At 38.7% G+C, this 18348-nt stretch overlaps 1 protein-coding gene across 3 annotated transcripts in view; it reads right to left on the bottom strand.

Moving 5' to 3' along the window:
• GALNT7 (polypeptide N-acetylgalactosaminyltransferase 7) overlaps positions 1–18348 on the bottom strand; it is a 120457-nt gene that overhangs the window by 4588 nt on the left and 97521 nt on the right. The window contains exons 4-12 of one of the 3 annotated variants that reach the window (XM_036423777.2): positions 14582–14712; positions 14257–14336; positions 11501–11683; positions 11173–11355; positions 8120–8237; positions 5293–5415; positions 3151–3369; positions 2394–2492; positions 1296–1424 (exon numbers count right to left, since the gene is read on the bottom strand). In XM_036423777.2, the coding sequence (XP_036279670.1) occupies positions 1296–1424; positions 2394–2492; positions 3151–3369; positions 5293–5415; positions 8120–8237; positions 11173–11355; positions 11501–11683; positions 14257–14336; positions 14582–14712 (1265 nt within the window). The remainder of the gene's footprint in view (positions 1–1295; positions 1425–2393; positions 2493–3150; positions 3370–5292; positions 5416–8119; positions 8238–11172; positions 11356–11500; positions 11684–14256; positions 14337–14581; positions 14713–18348) is intronic. The other 2 variants (XM_036423779.2, XM_036423778.2) reach the window with 2 other exon arrangements.

The raw sequence follows: 18348 nt of genomic DNA, 5'->3' as shown, positions 1-18348 counted from the left end.
CCTCCCCCCTTTTCTGCTATTGTAGTATTATGTGCTTAGTTTTTGAAGTCACTACCTCATTGGGCCCCAGTATTCAGGGGTAGGCAAAAGTAGGTTTAACTATCCACTTTCATTGGTCATTAGTTAAATTATCCGCCACCATTACCTAAAAGATAAATTATAAGTAAGGATATGAAATAATAAAATCAACAATAATATTAGAAATAATAATAATATAAGAATAAATTCTTTCATGTACTCACAACTATAAGCCTACTTTTGCCCACCTGTATGTTTAGTAAATCTGATGCACAAATGTATATTTAGTGCTGTGCCCTTTAAAACGTATAAAATATGCACATTCCATTTTTTTATCTATTACTTCTCAATGGTAATTTCTGATCTCTCAGTCTTCTTTTACTATTTTACTAATATTGTTCTCACTTATTGCTATTATTAATTTCTTTGTGGAAATAAATGCTCTGTTCTTCAAAATTTATGCTGATCTTCTTCCTAACTTGTTATAAAAAAATCAGCAATTGACACACTCACCATTTTACAGTAATTACCTATGAATATTGATGACAGGAAATATTAAGCTAGGTCATAATACATACCAACATAGCAAACAAATGCTTGCATGACAGTCAGGGTATGATAACATATTAAATGAGTAAATAAAGTTGAGGTTGCCAAGTTATTTCAGATTGGGGCAGCTTTCCGAACTTTGTTTTACAATATATTTATTTTAGCCAAGTGCATACTTTAAAAATTCTACATAAATCCATCAACATGATGGAATCCTCAACTTGGCACAAAACTCTCGAATAGTTAAAGAGCTAAAATAGAAAACTGTTCCTTCCCACAGTAGCAAATAAATATGACCTTTAAAGCAAGAAACAGGCAACATTTATCTAACAATTGTATCTATAAAACAATGATAAGTAGTGAAGGCCTAGATTTTCAAGTGTTATTTGTCCGTCTCCAGCGCCACCTTCTGGACAACATGAAATATAAACACAGTATTTTTTGTTACATATATTTGCCCTCACAGAACACTGATTTTCCCGGGTTACTAACATTAGCGGGCCTTTGTGGATATCTCATGACCTCGTTACACGACAGTACTGTACCAGAGGATAAAAATGATGTTTCATTATGGAGTCATGAGTACTCAGGAAAACAAATGATTAAATGAGAGGGAAATGCAAGTCAATTTGAGGTTTTAAGATTTATACATTTAAATTCCACAAGGTAGGTGTTATTAAAATGAAATAGCATGTAATTATTATTTGGGAAGTTGAAGTGCAGAATACCTTGAAGTACTGCCATTCCTTATATTCATTCAGGTTGCAGTGTGTAATCATGATTTTTGATCCATCAGGCCCCTTTGTCAAACACTGGTCATACTGCATGAGTTGATTTGCTTCATTGATTCGGAAAAGCTAATAAAAAAAAAGAAAAGAAATAAGAAAACAACACAGGCACCCTCTCTGCTGATACACGAAAACTAACTCAATGGCTACCTTATTTTTCTATAATATTTTTGTATGTTCAGAACTGTATATCCGAAGACCAGAATTGTTTTCATTTTGATGTTAATGAACTAACACTGGAAGGATTATGTTCTTTACCCTCTTAGATACAGAAGGATCATTAACACATATTTATCACGTACCAACAATGTGAGAAAATACAAGTGAAAACAGATCTGTTGTCTTACAATCTAAATTGGAGGCAAGAAAACTATATAAGGAATTAGGAAAATGTATTAGGGGAATATACATTACTGGCTGTAACATTCCAGCTTATTGGGAAGAAATGTGGAATTCTGGATAATATTTACAAATCCAATTGTTAGGGAGCAAGGCTTGCATAGTTATAGACTCACACAAGAATACATTCTAACTAGAGATGGTGCCTCTCTGTCAGTCGGATGTTCTTAGTGCTGCCTCAGAGCGGGGAGAGGCTCCCGCCATTGCGGCTGCGCTCGTGGTGTGAGCCCCGGTCCTGGCTGAGTGGCAACTCCCCCTGTGGGAGCACACTGGCCACCAGGGGGCAGCCCCTGCATTGAGCGTCTGCCTCCGGGTGTCAATGTGCAATCATAGCAACCGTTTGTCCCACTGTTCAGTCTATTTGCATACGATTTGCATACGAGCCTTTTAATATATAGGACAGAATGTCTTATATTAAGTTCTAGATTGCGATTGCTTATGTTGAAAAGCAGTGCTGTTATTATTATACCCTCATGTAACTAAAAGTTTTAGCTCAGTTTTTTGTTTTGTTTTTTACAGAATGGCTTACTTTACCAAACAAAGAAAATTACCAAATTGAAAACCAAAGGAATTCCCAAGATCAACAAGCCGGCAGCTCTCACTGCAGAACCAACTTAAATAAGAAAGGAGGTGATTTACCTGGTTCCCTCCCATCCTGTGGCAGGGTCCTAGTTCAACAAAGCCTCCATTCGTCCTTCCCATGCTATCGATGCAGTAAGCAGATTCAAAGCCTCTGATCTAAAGACAAGGAACAAAGAACCAATAGCAGGCAACCATTTAGTTTTTATTATGACCTAACATCAGCGTAAAAGAGTTTCATGTTAAAGATTACGGTTCATAGTGGACATATGGGTATGTGTAATGCCAGGTTATTACTGTATTTATTGTTAGTCCTGGAATAGCTTAGAGTATAGTAGTCATCTTTGAAATAATTGAGGGTCTTTAACTCAATATTAGAATGCGCTCATTCTCAGGAAGGGCATTGGCCTATAGATTTTGATAAAATACCACGGAAGAAAAAGAACGATAGTAACTATTAAGTACAGTCTAAGACTCAGATAATTCACATGAATAAGCAACTAAAGTTACCCAACCCTACATTGAAAGCAGTAATAATAAGTTGGAATTAGCCAAGAAAGGGAGTCAGACTGAGGGGTAGAGAAGTGGCAGGCAAGAGTGGACAGTGGTCAGGACTAGAGGAGCCATATGTGCAGAGAGCAGAGGACTCATAGCTGCTCAGGGTGGTTGTAACTGGGAAGGAGGGGGAGGGACCGGACAGATGTACCCAAACTTTCCCTCAAGATTCTTCTCCCTCGTACATTTCACCTCTCTCTGCGTTCTCCCAAACTCATCTCCAAACAATGCACTTTAATATCTGAATATCACTGATACTTACTTCTCCCCACTCAATGTTTTTGGGTGGCAAAGGGTAGTGTGAGGTGATATCATAAGCAATCTCTTCCATGAACCATTTGAAACTTTTGCAGTTGTGATCTTCTCGAAATTTTTTTAGCTCAGAGATATCCCCATATGCTAACGCCTTGGATTCAGGACGACTGGCATAGAAGTAGTCTTTATATTCATCCCACCAGACCTCAACAACTCTAACATAATTCTGTGGAGGAAAAAATTAATACCATTTTAACAAAAATATTTGTAATATCATAAACAGCTTATCTTAGACACCTGAAATAGGACCAACATATAACACACTTATTTCAATAAGACCTAATATTTAAACAAAAATGCAACTGAGCTAATGACTCTAATATGTCAATTGCCAAGGATAAAATCATCACTTTTGTTTAACTAAAAAGTGATGGACATAAACTCTTAGCTGCAAGAGATATCTATTCTAAGAGAATATATTCTGTCCTGCTTCTAGAAGAAGAATTTGCTACCTAGAGGGGGTTTATGAGAGGCTGGCCAGACACTGATGCTCCTCCCAGAATTATCTCCATACCATTTCATACATGATGAAAAACAATAGTTTTGTTTAATAAAAACAAATTTTTGTAAGAAAAAAATCCCATTTCAGAAACCATCATGAAAAACAATAGCTTTAATAAAACACATCTCAACAACTATAGAAGGACCATTTTTACCATAACCCAGAATTACCTGGGTATTTTCCCCACTGGTGCACTTTAAGAAAAAGTAAGTAATGAACAATAAAAATCAGTTGGCATTGTGATAACTGACAAAGACCTAACTTCTAAGGTTTTAGGGAATGCTGCATGTAGGCATGAATACATGGGACAGATTTAGTACACACTCAATCTAGTCTCTTGGTCTTCTCTGGCAGCATCAGCAAACTGTTGCAAAGGGTCAAGTGAGTTGGACAACCCTAACATGCCCCCCAAGTTTTATTCATGGGCAAATAGAGAACACCAGGAAAAGGAATCATTTTTGAGAAATAGTTTGACTATGCTGAGTTTGAAATATCTAAGAGGATAATTCTAAGAAGACAATTAATTATAAATATCTGAAGCTGAAAAACAAATGGGCTAGATAAATCCACAAAAACCATTGGTAGGCACCCTGGTGGTTGACGTGTATGGTGCTAAAACTGGAGAAAAGAAAGTGTTTGGCATATTTGGGGCATTCTCTAATAATATGCCGAACATGACACTTATGAACAAGATACAATTAATTTGTAGAGTGCTCTTGACTTGGTTAAGGACTCCAGAAAATGAAAGCCATCAGCGGGCTCTTAGAACTTATGACAGCAGCTCAACAAGACTTTCAACAGAGGCTGTTATCCTAGCAATGGAACATTTGGCCTCTGTATGGAGCTTCCCTGGTTTGTCCTGCTCTGAGGGACAAAAGATATTAATCTTTCATAAGCACTACTCAAAATTTTATTTTGTTTACTAGAAAAACTCATAATTTTTAAAATTAATTTAAATTTTATTTTATTTTATTTATTTTTTTTAAATATTTTATTGATTTTTTACAGAGAGGAAGGGAGAGACAGAGAGTTAGAAACATCGATGAGAGAGAGTCATCAATCAGCTGCCTCTTGCACATCCCTCACCGGAGATATGCCCACAACCAAGGTACATGCCCTTGACCGGAATCGAACCCGGGACCCTTCAGTCCCCAAGCCGACGCTCTATCCATTGAGCCAAACCGGTCTCGGCAAAATTTTAAAAATTTCACATGCTACTGTGAAATTAGGCCTTGTGGGATATGGCTGTCATTTTGATATATATATTAAATAAAATAGTATTTTCCTCATTTGTGACTAATAGAAGTTGGTATTTTCATTTCCACTATGTTCCTTTCCTATAGAGTGTCAGTCCTTTGGAATTTATTTACGATGTCTTTATGGAGAACATTCATGAATGGGATATAATGAATAATTTCAAAGAACAATAAGATATTTCATAAGTAAGTCTAGCCTAGGGTAAAAGCGAGGACCAGTTTGATTGCTTAAGAGATTGTCCTGTACTCCGCCATGTACTCTGAGTACCACAGCACGTGGTACATAAATGTTAGTTCCCTCACCTTCTCCGCTTTCAGCCAGAAGACTCACCTTCATAGTTGGAGAAGACCCAACATTAATGGGCGGAGGATTCCCTTGCCAGCCCTCAAGACGGTAGATATGTCCCACACGAGAACAAGGGGTAAACAGTAATTTGCCGCCACACTGCCATATCTATCAAGAAAAAACATGTGGAAGTTGTTTCAAACGCCAAAATAAATTATGGCTAAAAATTTGTCTTGTAACTGTAAATCTGAAATCTTAATTAGATACAGTGTCCACAGGGAATTTGTAAACTAAACAAATCTTAAAATAACTTGCCTGTTTTCCAAACTCACATAATAACAAAGGAGGCAGTAGGAAAGCAGTAATATACTGCTGCTAAGGGGCCTTTTCCTAGGTACTTGTAGCTCCAAGCAACCTTTTCGCAGAGTAACCTTGCCAAACCATGCAGATTCTCCATTCCTAACAGCACTCATCATTTCCATTGCTAATATATTTCCCACCTGGGTGATTATAATAATCTCCTGCCTGGCTTCTTCACCTCTAACTTCTCTCTCTTCAATGCTATCCTTATTTATAGCAAGAGATTATTCTAGTTGAAGGGCAGTTTGGGTCATGTTATTCCTTTGCTTAATATCTTCAATGGGTTTCCATTGCTTATTAAATTAAATAAAAATCTCTTCGCTCAGCATGAAAGACTCTCTTCAATATGGTCCTAACGTACACATCCACTTTACCTTCTTGGATGTCTGTCTTATTCAGACTGCCAGATTCTGCTAAACTGTTCTCCTCAGGTTCCTGAATACATTCTTCGTTTCACCTTTATACCTCTTCCTATTCTATTTGCTTAGAAGTCCTCCTCCCTTTCCTTTGAGGCAAGTGAGAAGCCAGAAAAATTCCTTGGCAGGTAGAATGGGTAAACTGAAATAGACAGCTGATTCAAACTGGCCTCATCCAGCAGCCTGATTTTCCCGCGTCCTCCCTGGCATGACCACTCCCTTAAGCATTAAGCCCTCAGGACAGTGAGTTTCTGATCAGCATCGAATAATGTGCATAATGTTACGAACAAAGCCTCAGGTTTGTTGACCACAGAAACAGGCCTCAACTGTGTTTCAGCTCCAGGCCCAGAAAAGCAGTAAAACCAGATGAAGAAATGTCATGATTGGCATCAGGACCAGATGCAATGACCAGTGACCCCTAACCTAGCATGGACCAATTAATACAGACCACGATCCTGACCCTGTATGCTCATGTTGATGGATCAGCATATTAAAGAACACACCTGGAAAGCTGATGAATATTCTATTGAGATCCTTCCCGCAAGACTTCCCTTAAAATTCCTGCTTTAGAAAACATATAGAGACACCTAAGACAAAGGACCCAGTATGTGCTCTCAAGAGCACACACACACACACACACACACACACACACACCTTCTTTCTTCAGGCATGTATATCTGCTTTCTCTCTCCAAAGCTCTTAAGGGTTCCCATGAGGCTTGCAACCAGGAGAGCAGTGGGCAGCGGCAGTTTGATCTGGGCTAGCCGGGTCGGTGAATCTGTCTCAAAGGCCTTTCTTTTGCCTCTGTAACTTGTTTCCTGAGCCCACGCAGCCCAGCTGGCTCACTTCTGCTGCCTCTGTGACTTTCCAAAAGGCTAAGGCAGCTCTCTGAGCAGCCACTCAATTTTCTTGGAGTATACTTTGATTTACATGCTAAATAAAATTCCACAATGCTATAGAGTTCTTGGCTCTGAATTCTTTCTTTGCCAAACTCAAGAATTGAGAGGCAACACTGCCAGTAACACCTTTACCTCTACTTATTGATATCATATCCATCTTTCTTGTTCTGCCTCAAATTCTTCCTCCAGCGAGATGCTGTTTCTTAATCACACCAACCAAATGGCATTCTACCTTCTTACCATATTATGAAGTTAAGTATACAGGCAGTCCTTGGGTTATCTCACCATCTCCCATTTATTATAAAAAATATATTCCGTCATTTTGATGTATGTACATATGTGCTTTATGATTTTTATTATTTACCACAAGTAAAGGTCAGGAATTGTTATCTTTCTTTTAATTTTTTTTTTAATTGTTCATTACTGCTGTGTATGTGCTCCATGTGCGTGACAAAGGTGCTTATGTAGGTGGGTTCCAACTTACAGCAAAAATCGAGTTACATTGTCATAGGAACAGATCTCTGACGAAACCCAAGGACCTACTGTAATTCTAATCTCTTACTGACTGTAAGTTCCTTGAGAGCAAAGACTGAGTTATTCTTCTTCTTCCTCACAGTGCTAGGCACTAGACATTTAAGACATGAGGCAGTGCATGTTTGCTTAACTCACACTGGGATACAGCTCTGTTTCCCTCTTTGGGGAAATGAGGTTGTGTTGGAGCATGGAAGGCCTTAGTGCGCCAGGCCTGGCCCAGTGCGGGGTGCTGCAGGAAGGCAGCTGCACTGTCACTGAGGACACACAGCCGTCGTTGGGTTCTGCCTCTGTCCTGAGTCATGTCCTACAGTAATAAAGGGCAACTGTGTCAGTGGACGGTCAGATGTGGCCCCAACACATGCAGACTCCCCAAAGGGCTTCTACAGCAAAAGGCTCCAAAGTCCAGAAAGCTTTGGGTGCGGGGGAGGAGGAGGTGTTTTTATTTCTGAAGCCTCCTGGCCCCATTTTTCAGACGAGCCATGTAAGTATTTTGTCTACTTTCCTCCAAAGGCATACATTTTGCTAGTTATTCCTTATAATTTAAAGAAATGCATTGAACAGTGTTTTGTCGTCCTCCCCCCTTCAAAGAACCCAGCCTTTACCTGAAAGTCACAAAAGTCAGTCACTACTGAGAAAACGCCATTTGTTTAAATGCATGGTTACCTTGTACGAGATCTCAAAGTTTTCACCACCCCAGATTTGGAGACCAGGATCATACAGACCCAGTTCAAAGAAGAATTCTCGTTCAATGGCAAATAACCCACCAGCCATGGCTGGGGACCTGAGGAAAAGAAACAGCTGAATAACTATTAAGGATAAGTCCCTTCACCAATAGACAACACACCCTTTTGGAATACAATCGAGATAATGCACAGAAGAGATAAAACTGATGGCTAAACATTAAGAAATTTTAAAACCTTGTGAAATGATCTGTTCATAATTCCTCAATGAATTTACTGAAATTTCTAATGGAAATAGAATCATATAGTTCATTGCAAATTAGAGTATTGCATCATTTCACCATTAGATGGAGCCTTGGTTCCTGTGTTAATTTAAAAATTAAGCCTTTAGATTTAGTAGAAGTCGCATTTTCTCTTTCACTCCTAAAAATACTGAGCCATACAGCCCTGGTCTGCTAACTGCTCCTGCAATGATTCATGAGTCATTACGGGATGAGCAGAACCATACACCATGGAAGCAGTGTGTCGTTTTTTAATTTTATAGCTCGGGGGCTTGCCAAATAAGGGTGTAATTCATCTTAGAACAGTCACAGTTCATTCAGAGTTTGCAAATGCAGGGCAGAAACGACACAGAAGAATTAGACATAGCCATTTACTGTGCCGGGGGTAGGACTTCAGAAGGGCGATCCGTGCGGCCTCGTGAATTTGGAATTTTTTAGGGACAAGATAAAAACCATTGGGTAGCTTTTTAGGGACAAGCCACTCAATCATTAGATGAGATATGGGCCTGATTTATATCCTGTTGCCTATATCTCCCACCACAAATAATTAACGTATCATGATTCTTGAGATGCCTCTAATAAAGTGTCTTTTTTAAAAATCACCACACCCGCCGAAACCGGTTTGGCTCAGTGGTAGAGCGTCGGTCTGCAGACTGAAAGGTCCCGGGTTCGATTCCGGTCAAGGGCATGTACGTTGGTTGCGGCACATCCCTGGTAGGGGGTGTGCAAGAGGCAGCCGGTCGATGTTTCTCTCTCATCGACGTTTCTAGCTCTCTATCTCTCTCCCTTCCTCTCTGTAAAAAAATCAATAAAATATATTTAAAAAATAAAAAATAAAAAATCACCACACCTAATATTTAATCTACCACTTGTTCCTATTAATTCTACCTTGAAAACATATTTTGAATCTACTTCTTTCCAACTTCACTGCTCCCTTCCTGGACCACGCCACCAGTGCTAGGACTGTTGCATTAACTGTGTAACTTGTGTCTTTTATTCTCTTCTGCCCCTGCCCACAGGCAGAAGGGATTCAACAGGGGTCCCACATGCCAGCTCTCTCCACTCTCAGACTCTGCTGGCTCCCCGTCCTGAGTTCCTCTTCCCTGCTGGGCTCGTGCCTTCAACTTGCCAAACTCTCTTCTGACTCAGGGCCTTCACCTGTGCTGTTCACAAGCCCGGAATGTTTCCCTCCTCCATAGGGTTGATCCTTCAACCTTCAGGTCTCAGCTCCGGTGACACTTTGTCAAGAGGCCATTCGGGCCCTCCAGGCTGAATGAGGTTATCCTTTCCATCAACTCTGTTCCAGGGTTTTATGTGTAGTTTTCTGTTTAATTTCTGTCTCACCAGCTATGTAAGTGAAACAAGAGAACCTATCTTTTAAAAATTTATTCCCAGAAAATAGTGCCTGGCCCACAGTAAGTGCTCATTAAATATTTGTCGAGTGGATAAATAATGAATCAAGTAATATTTTCAATATTAAAGAAAAATCCCATTGGGGCAACGTTATTCTGTCACAACCTTTCTTCTTAGAGTATACTGCCTAACTCACTAAATATTAGCACTATTACATTTTTGGTTACATTTTCATGTCACATTTATTTAACTGTCATTTAAAATTACTCTACTATAACTCTGCCTTTTAGATCTTTAAATATATTCCCACTTATCTCAGCATATATTTGAAAATGCATCTTAACATAAAAACCAGTGAGTTCTTTCCAGGGAGACCTCCCTTAAATTTTTCTAACCCACTTAAAGAATTTTTTTTGACTAGTCTATGGAATTGTCAGAAATAAACATAATCATTAGCCCTTATTTTTTTCTCCCAGGATTATATTAGTCAGGTAAGCAGTAAATTCCTGAATTATTCTAAAAAAGAACTTCAAAGAAAAATTTGGAAAATGTTAAGTAAAGCTTAAAGTTCTATAATTTCTTTATGTTTGCCATTTCAGTATTTTGATATGGTGACATGCCCAAATCCCACCAGCATTTGCATGACAGTGGAAACATCTTCCCAAAACAGAGTTCTAATATTATCAGTAGCATAACAGGGAAAGAGAGACCAAAAGCAGAACTGTAAGATCAGAAAAATAAAATTAGGCGCATTTAGAAGCCTACACTAACATTTGACTAAACAGTTCATTTGGAGTCACAGTCAACTGTTGCTGATAAAAGACCCCGAAAAGCACAGAAGAGCGGACATTGTTCTATTAGAAGAGTCACGGGAAGGACAAAGGCTGATTCTGGAATACAGTTTCCTTTTTATCAAGTGCTCTTCTGAGAAGGAAACAATAAAGGAGTGTATGCAACATTTGCCAAAGTCATGTATTTTTATGCATCAGATTTAACTGGTACAAAATTAGCATATAAAACAAAAGGAAGGAATAAACAAAACACCCCCAAATCTCTTGATATTGCTTTCATTGCTAACATTACATCTAAGGCACCTGGATAATTTATGCATTGTAAATTTACAGGATGATTTTTCTTTTTTGATTGAATTTGGAACTAATGCATTAAAATGCCCCCCTTACATCTCTCCCTCCCCCCCAAAAAAGTGGCACCTGCATTTAGGGAAAAAGCAATTATAAAGAAGGGAATGTGAATTTAAACATGTGAAATAGTGCGGGGAAATTAGTCTTCAGAATCTAATACAGCACCTACAGTTTTAATAAAAAATGTTATAGCTTGGCAAGAGGTTAATAGGTTAGCAGCAAATGGAGAAAAGAACATATGTAAGTGATTTAGTGATTACCGATATGGTTCAGTTTTTGTCTTTCTGATTCTCTTCTCTTGAGGGGTCAGAGGCACCCGTTTCCAGAGCATACTCCAATCCCATGCTCCTCGGGCATACCCATCTTCGTCACCACCCCCTTGGGGCACAATTTTGTATGTGTTGCCATTTATGACATCTATAATCGGCACAGTGCAAGTGGTTCTGTATTTTGTTGATGATAGCAGCAAAGATGAAATGGAAGGGTATGCATGGACCCACATATATATACATGAGTACATGGGGAAGGAAAAACAAAAAAGGACTTAGATAAACATTCCACATAAGAAAATAAAGGAGTAATCTTTACCGATAAGGTTCAGTTTTATGTTTTCTTTTGGCCTTTTCCTTGTGGCTTAGAGGAATACGTTTCCATAGTAAACTCCAGTCCCAGGCCCCTCTGGCAAAACCATCTTCATCCCCACCTTGCTGTGGTTCAATGGAATAATCATTCCCATCTATGTAATCTATTAGAGGCACAGTACATGTAGTTCTGAAACATTTACAGAAAATGGAAAAAGCATTTAAGAACCCAAAACTCACTAGTTTAGCATGCCTAGATAAATTATCTCTTTTGTCACTGATTTTTTTTTTTTTTTTTTTTTTTTTTTTTGTCTGTTTGTCTGTTTTTTGCACTAGGGGACTTAAAGTAAAGTAAATGAATGGCCTATAAAAGTCAAAGAGCCCGTTTTCATAAGGGAAGGATAGAAGAAGGAGACTTATCCCTCAGCTTACAGACAAATGTCAGGGACAAAGAGCCATGTCTTTTAGCTTAATAGTGTTGTCTCATTTTCACCTTGGTCCTATAGGCAATTTTTCCTTCATAATTTTGTATTGCTCACAAGATTTTCCTGCCTGTTACTTTTCCTCCATAATCCTCCATTAAGTGTGTGTGTGCATGTGTGTGTGTATGTGTCTGTATAAAAGGATAATACTGCTCCATTTTTAGCAGTTCTCCCTATCCTTTGTTGCTTTCTATTTCTTAGAAGTAGTTGTGAAAACCTGTTTCGGTACTTTTTCTTGATCTTTTTGTCCTACTTCTTTTTATTGCAACAAACAGTTTTCATTGCAAAGAGAGAAAAAAAGAATACTGTATTGTATTCCTACCCTTTAAAAAAAATAAGGAAAAAAAGAACCCTCAAAACCTAAAGAATTTAAGTGTGGCCCAAGAATGTGAAGTAAAAAAACACACCTTGCGTTTGACTTTAGGAAAATGCTACTACTATATAACTTGGTGCAGAGTCAACTCTACAACTCTAAGTTTCCATTGCTCATTTTATCAGAGGATTTAAAATGCATTTCCTAAAATGGACATTAAGTGCTTTTTCAATGTTTAGAAACCAAGAAGGGAAAAACATTAGGTGCTGAAAATTTTGATATGGTGGAAGTGGATTTGAGAGGGTGTGTTATTCCCTCTGGAGTCACTCCTATGAGATGGTGGAGGGTCACTCTGGGATCCGTGGCATTGCCACAAAATCCTGTGGAAAATCACTTCCTGACTGCCCCAGAGGACTGCTAGTTTCCACCTGGAGAGGTTAAGGTTGGTTTTCTTTCCTCACTTCTCTTGAGTCTCAAATTTCTTAATAAATGGTGCTGTGTAAGATGTCCCAGAGAGGTCTCAGTTTGACAGTTGATTAGCAGCTATCTGATTTGGGACAAATTAATTAACTTCTCTAAGCCTCAGTATCCTCTTCAGTAAATGGAGCTAATAATACCTATTCTGCACGGGTGCTGTGAGGATTAAACCAGACAGCTGGTCTAAAAATGGAAAAATCTACATATATAATAGCCTAAGAGAGTGTTATGGTCCACTGAACAACTGGTTGCTATGAAGCACACAGATCATTAGGGGGCAGATGCTCAGTGCTACTCCTGGTGGTCAGTGAGCTCCCTGCTCAGCCAGAAGCCAGGCTCACAGCTGGAGAGTGCAGCTGCAGTGGTGGGAACCTCTCCTGCCTTAGCAGCAGTGCTACTGAGCAGTGGCAGTGGTGAAAGGCGCAGCAGGGCCAGGATGAGCAGAAGCAGCGCAGGGGCCAGGCCCCAGGCTCAGGCTCTTCCCCAGCCACCTGCCGCTTGGCACTGTACACCCCTTGGGGAACGTTGGACTGCGAGAGGGTGCAGGCCAGACCGAGAGGCCTCACTCGTGCACAAATATGTGCAGCAGGCCTCTAGTTGTTTAGAATAGGCCTTACATTACCTCTTCTGATGAGTCAGTCCTCCAGAGGGCTCCTTTGAGCCATGCCATTTGCCATAGGGCCATGTCTTATTTGCCTAAAGTAGTGACAATTCTGGACTAAAGGCAGGGAAGGCTTTTGGAACCAGGAGGTTGTTTCAGATATTTCTGTAAATTTGATGGGGATCAGCACATTGCCATTGAATAGCTGCCCATTTCTAAACTTTCTATAGGATCCTAAAGTTTCTATAGGATCCCAAAGCCTTGACACAAGTAAAACTGCTCCTTACTATCGTGAGTAATAATTAAAAAACCAATAAATATAATTTCAAAGCCTGTTCCTTCAAATCTTTAGAATCGTTACCATGGTGTATAGGGAGCAATCAATATTACTCTTAGAGAAAGCTTGTGGAGCTAGAGGCAGTTTCTCAACCATAGATGATTCTTGAATCAGACACCCTAGGCCAGTGGTCAGCAAACTCATTAGTCAACAGAGCCAAATATCACCAGCACAATGATTGAAATTTCTTTTGAGAGCCAAAATTTTTTATCTTAAACTTCTTCTAATGCCACTTCTTCAAAATAGACTCGCCCAGGCCGTGGTATTTTGTGGAAAAGCCACACTCAAGGGGCCCAAGAGCCACATGTGGCTCTCGAGATGCAGTTTGCCGACTATGGCCCAAGGCTTATCCCAAACACCCAACTGCCTGCATCTGAATCAGCCCAAATGTTAGTCTAACTCCACCCTGGGAAACAACTGGCTGAGTGATAACACTCGGAACAGAACACTTTATCTGTTGACTGGAACTGAAATCAGAAGAATGAGAATGTTATCTGTCTTAGGATGAGGTTTACTTTTCAACCAGGAAAGCAAAAAAGCAAGGTGATGTTACCTGTCCTTAGAAATGGGAGCTACAAGTGGTGCATACCAGTTAACTGCCACCTCACAGTGGGCATCAAGGTATATCAAAACCTTAAAAAAAGAGAGGCAGGGTGAAGAACTCTCATATATGGCACATCATATATCACATACAATTTAAAGTTAGATACCAACATAAGCTAGCATTAGAGTCATTTTTTAACATACTAGTATAAGTTTTATCTGTTTAGGCCAGCATTTTTGTTTTTTTAAAAAGTACTTACAACAAATATGATTGTTTAGTTACCAAATCCAAAATGATGACATTGTAAATATCAATAATAAGAACTATTTCCTACCTGCCCAAGTTTAGCCTTCTGGGCACCAATACTTCGTGCTTGAATTAAACCTTCTCTTCTCTCATTTCGAAATACCTTTACTAGGCCATTCCACTGCTTAATATAGTCATCCAGTTGTTTTTTTAAGTGTTCTGTGAATAAAAAATTCAAACAGCATTATAAATTATATGTATGTATCTAAACCAATTAAACTATAATATTATTTTTCTCAAGAAATAGAGACAGGCAAAAGTACTTTGGCACTCAATGATTTTACACAGACCAGATTAAATGTTTAATCTCTAGGGAAATTAGGTGGAGGTAGAATTTGAGTTAGATTTTGAGCTTACTACATGCTGGTCAGTGTGGCTCAATTGGTTGACATCGTCCCATGCACCAGAAGGCCATCAAGGCACAAGCCTGGGTTGTAAACTCAATCCCCAGGAGGGGACATGCAGGAGGTAGGCAGCCCATTGATGTGACTGATGTTTCTCCCTCTCCCCCCCTCCCGCCCTTCCTCTCTATAAATCAATAAAACATATTTAAAAATATATATTTTATTGATTTTTGTACAGAGAGGAAGGGAGAGAGATAAGAGAGTTAGAAACATCAACGAGAGAGAGTGTCATCGATCAGCAGCTTCTTGCACACCCCCTACTGGGGATATGCCCGCAACCAAGATACATGCCCTTGACCGGAATCGAACCCGGGGCCCTTCAGTCCCCAAGCCGACGCTCTATCCATTGATCCAAACCAGTCCCAGCCAATAAAACATATTTTTAAAAATTAAAAAAAATTTTGAACTTAACATGCCTTCAGAGAACTGATTAGCATGAGAAAGATCAAACATCTCTCTGAAAATAAAATAAATTATAACTATGTCAATTAACACAAAAACTTAAAAAATTTTAATTAAAAACTCAAAAATTCACATGTTAATGTCATATTTGAAAGCTTTCAGGCATGATATTTTATTTGCTTTTGGCAGTAGCAATAGTTCAGGATGTCTGAGATACACTGCTTATAAATAATATTGTGTGACTTCAAAGTAATCCACAAAGGATGTAGGTAAACATTTGTTTCTGGACCATTTTTCTCCAAGTATAATCCGTATCTATTTTATTTTATTTTATTTTATTTTATTTTATTTTATATATTTTATTGATTTTTCACAGAGAGGAAGGGAGAGGGGATAGAGAGCTAGAAACATCTTTGAGAGAGAAACATCAACCAGCTGCCTCCTGCACCCCCCCCCCCACCAGGGATGTGCCCACAACCAATGTACATGCCCTTGAGCGGAATCGAACCTGGGACCTTTCAGTCCGCAGAAAATGATGCTCTAACCAGTTTCGGCTAAGGTTGTAGTCTTGGTGTAATGAATATAGTTCCCATCAAGTTGGTAAAAAACAATCGAGAGACCCTATTTTCTGCATTTTAAGCATCAACAGGAATATTTATGTATGAATGTATGTATATTTACAAATAAGTATATACACATTTATATAACATAATATTTATACATGATAAATAAACAATAAATATTTTCATTTTGATAGAGAAAATTTTGTGTTATAAAAACAAGATACATTTGCCTAAGTTTCCATTTTGGCTTCCCAGGTGCAAGAGAACACTTTTTGTTTGCATCACTGTGAGCCCATGAAATTGGCTCATCTCAGCCACAACTAGCTCTTGTACCCTTAGAGATAGTTCTTGTAGACCCAAAAATTATTTTTAAATTGTTTAAACTTTGAGCCCATGGATACAAAAACAGATGAAAACATAGCTGTAATTAGTGATGAGCTAGTGGCTAAATGGCAAATCAGATTATACTTACTACTTTACTCATTTTTAGAGGACTTATAATTACCAAGACACCCACACATGGATATTCAAAATTGAGGAGAAAAACATTTCCCTTTTTCTATTTTGCCATCCACTTTTAATGACAATTATAAACAAAATTCTCATGCTGCTGAACTATATTTTTTCCTCCAGAAAAATCTAAGTAATTTTCCCTTCAACTTGAACTTTTTTTTTTTAAAACTTCCTTTTATTTATTTATTTTTTAAAGCCCAGTACAGTTGTTGTTTTTTAAGGCCCTTCTGAATTGCTTTAGGCGCTTTTATCTAAATAAATCTGTGACAATGTTTTACAGCCAAAACCAAGTGGATGGTGTGTTCTTCAAATTTAAATGTGTAGAAAGATGGCCCCAGAGGGAACGAAATGACTTCCGGCTTCTTTGGGATCTTAGGCTAAGGCAGCCTGTACTCTATTAGTGTTTAAAGTGTTTGCCCCTTTCCTTCGGAAGTGATTGTCCTCCCCAACCCGCTGATGTCAGGCTGGGCCATGCACTTTGCTGTGGCCAATGAGAAGGGGCTGAACATGACTTGAGGTGCTTGTGAGTGGAACTGTTAAAACCCCACTAGCGCTTCACCGTGTCTCTCTGTTCCCTGTCCTTAGGCAGGCAGTGCCTGAGATCAGGCTGCTCTGCCAGCCCGGGCCCTGCGGTGACCACGTGGGGCAGACCAGGGCTGACCTGCAGGGAATGTAAGAGCAAGAGAACAGCACCGTAACTCTTTGTTGTTACAAGCCACTGGGAGTGTGGGGTGCATTTTGCTTTGACCCCACTCAGTCTCAGCTGGCTGATGCACATGTGTACAGGGGTGTGCTCTATTTAAAGGCCCCAAACCTTATTTTAAGAGAATACTCTGATTTCCAGAAACCCAAGTGCTATGAGCAGCCTGTTCCTTTGTGAAGTTTTATATTGGTAAAATACGTTGTCTTTAAAATAAGAAAACTGCTAACTCAAAGTTCTAGTTTCTGAATTTATTGGGGGAAAGAATGAACCAATTTTCACTCCAGTCAGATTTACCAAAGCCTATATACTTTTACTGAGGAGGGGACTGACAGATTTTAAGGTTGTTTCGAAATTGGGAAAATTAGTTAAAGCCTTCTGTACCTCTGTACTTGCTACTGCTATAAGCTAAGCAGACCCTGCCCTATGATGGACTTTATAAATATTAGAGGTTTGTATTAACAGAAGCTCTGATCACAAAAAAATTTAAGTAGAATGGACTAAAAAAACTTAAACCCAAAATTTTATTCTCCTTTTCTGGTATATTGTCACAATTTTTTAAAAAATAATATGCTAAGATATTACTTGTGTTAATAATACAGAACTTGTTAAAAACAAGAACAATCACAGACAGGGGATTTCTCAGTAATTTTTCTAGATTTAAGTTTTTCAAAATCTAAAATATTATTGGTACCAACAATATCACAGTAAAACGTATTTTTAAATACAGGGTAGGCAAAAGTAGGTTTACAGTTGTGAGTAAGTGAGTTAATTCTACTATAATTATTAATTACTGTATTATTTTCCATTAGAACGACTGTAAATCTACTTTTTGCCTCACCCTGTATTTATCTTGAGGCAAATACATAAAAGTATTTTTAATGACTACATTCCTGTCATAAAAATTGCAACCAAGGTAAGATGTCTAAGCTAAAGGCATTTGATGACTAAAAAAGTGCAAGTTATACATTCTCTAGTATAATTAAAAACGAGTGGATGAAAAGTGATCAGCTGAACAAAAATGAGGGGGAAAGGAAATAGGCCATATTTCTATTTCTTCTCCACCCTAGCATATGTGTACAAGATCAAAATCTGGTCACATCCTCGTATAAATAGTAGAGGTTTATTCAGACAATAGGAGCTCTACACGAAGTTTTGGAGGATGCTTTTGTAAAGCCATGTTGAATGTTATTTTCATGCTACCCATGTTCTG

The sequence above is a fragment of the Pipistrellus kuhlii genome, unplaced genomic scaffold, assembly GCF_014108245.1.
Source record: "Pipistrellus kuhlii isolate mPipKuh1 unplaced genomic scaffold, mPipKuh1.p scaffold_m20_p_8, whole genome shotgun sequence".
Classification (NCBI taxonomy): Eukaryota; Metazoa; Chordata; class Mammalia; order Chiroptera; family Vespertilionidae; genus Pipistrellus; species Pipistrellus kuhlii.
This window is presented reverse-complemented; position numbering and strand designations above follow the sequence as displayed.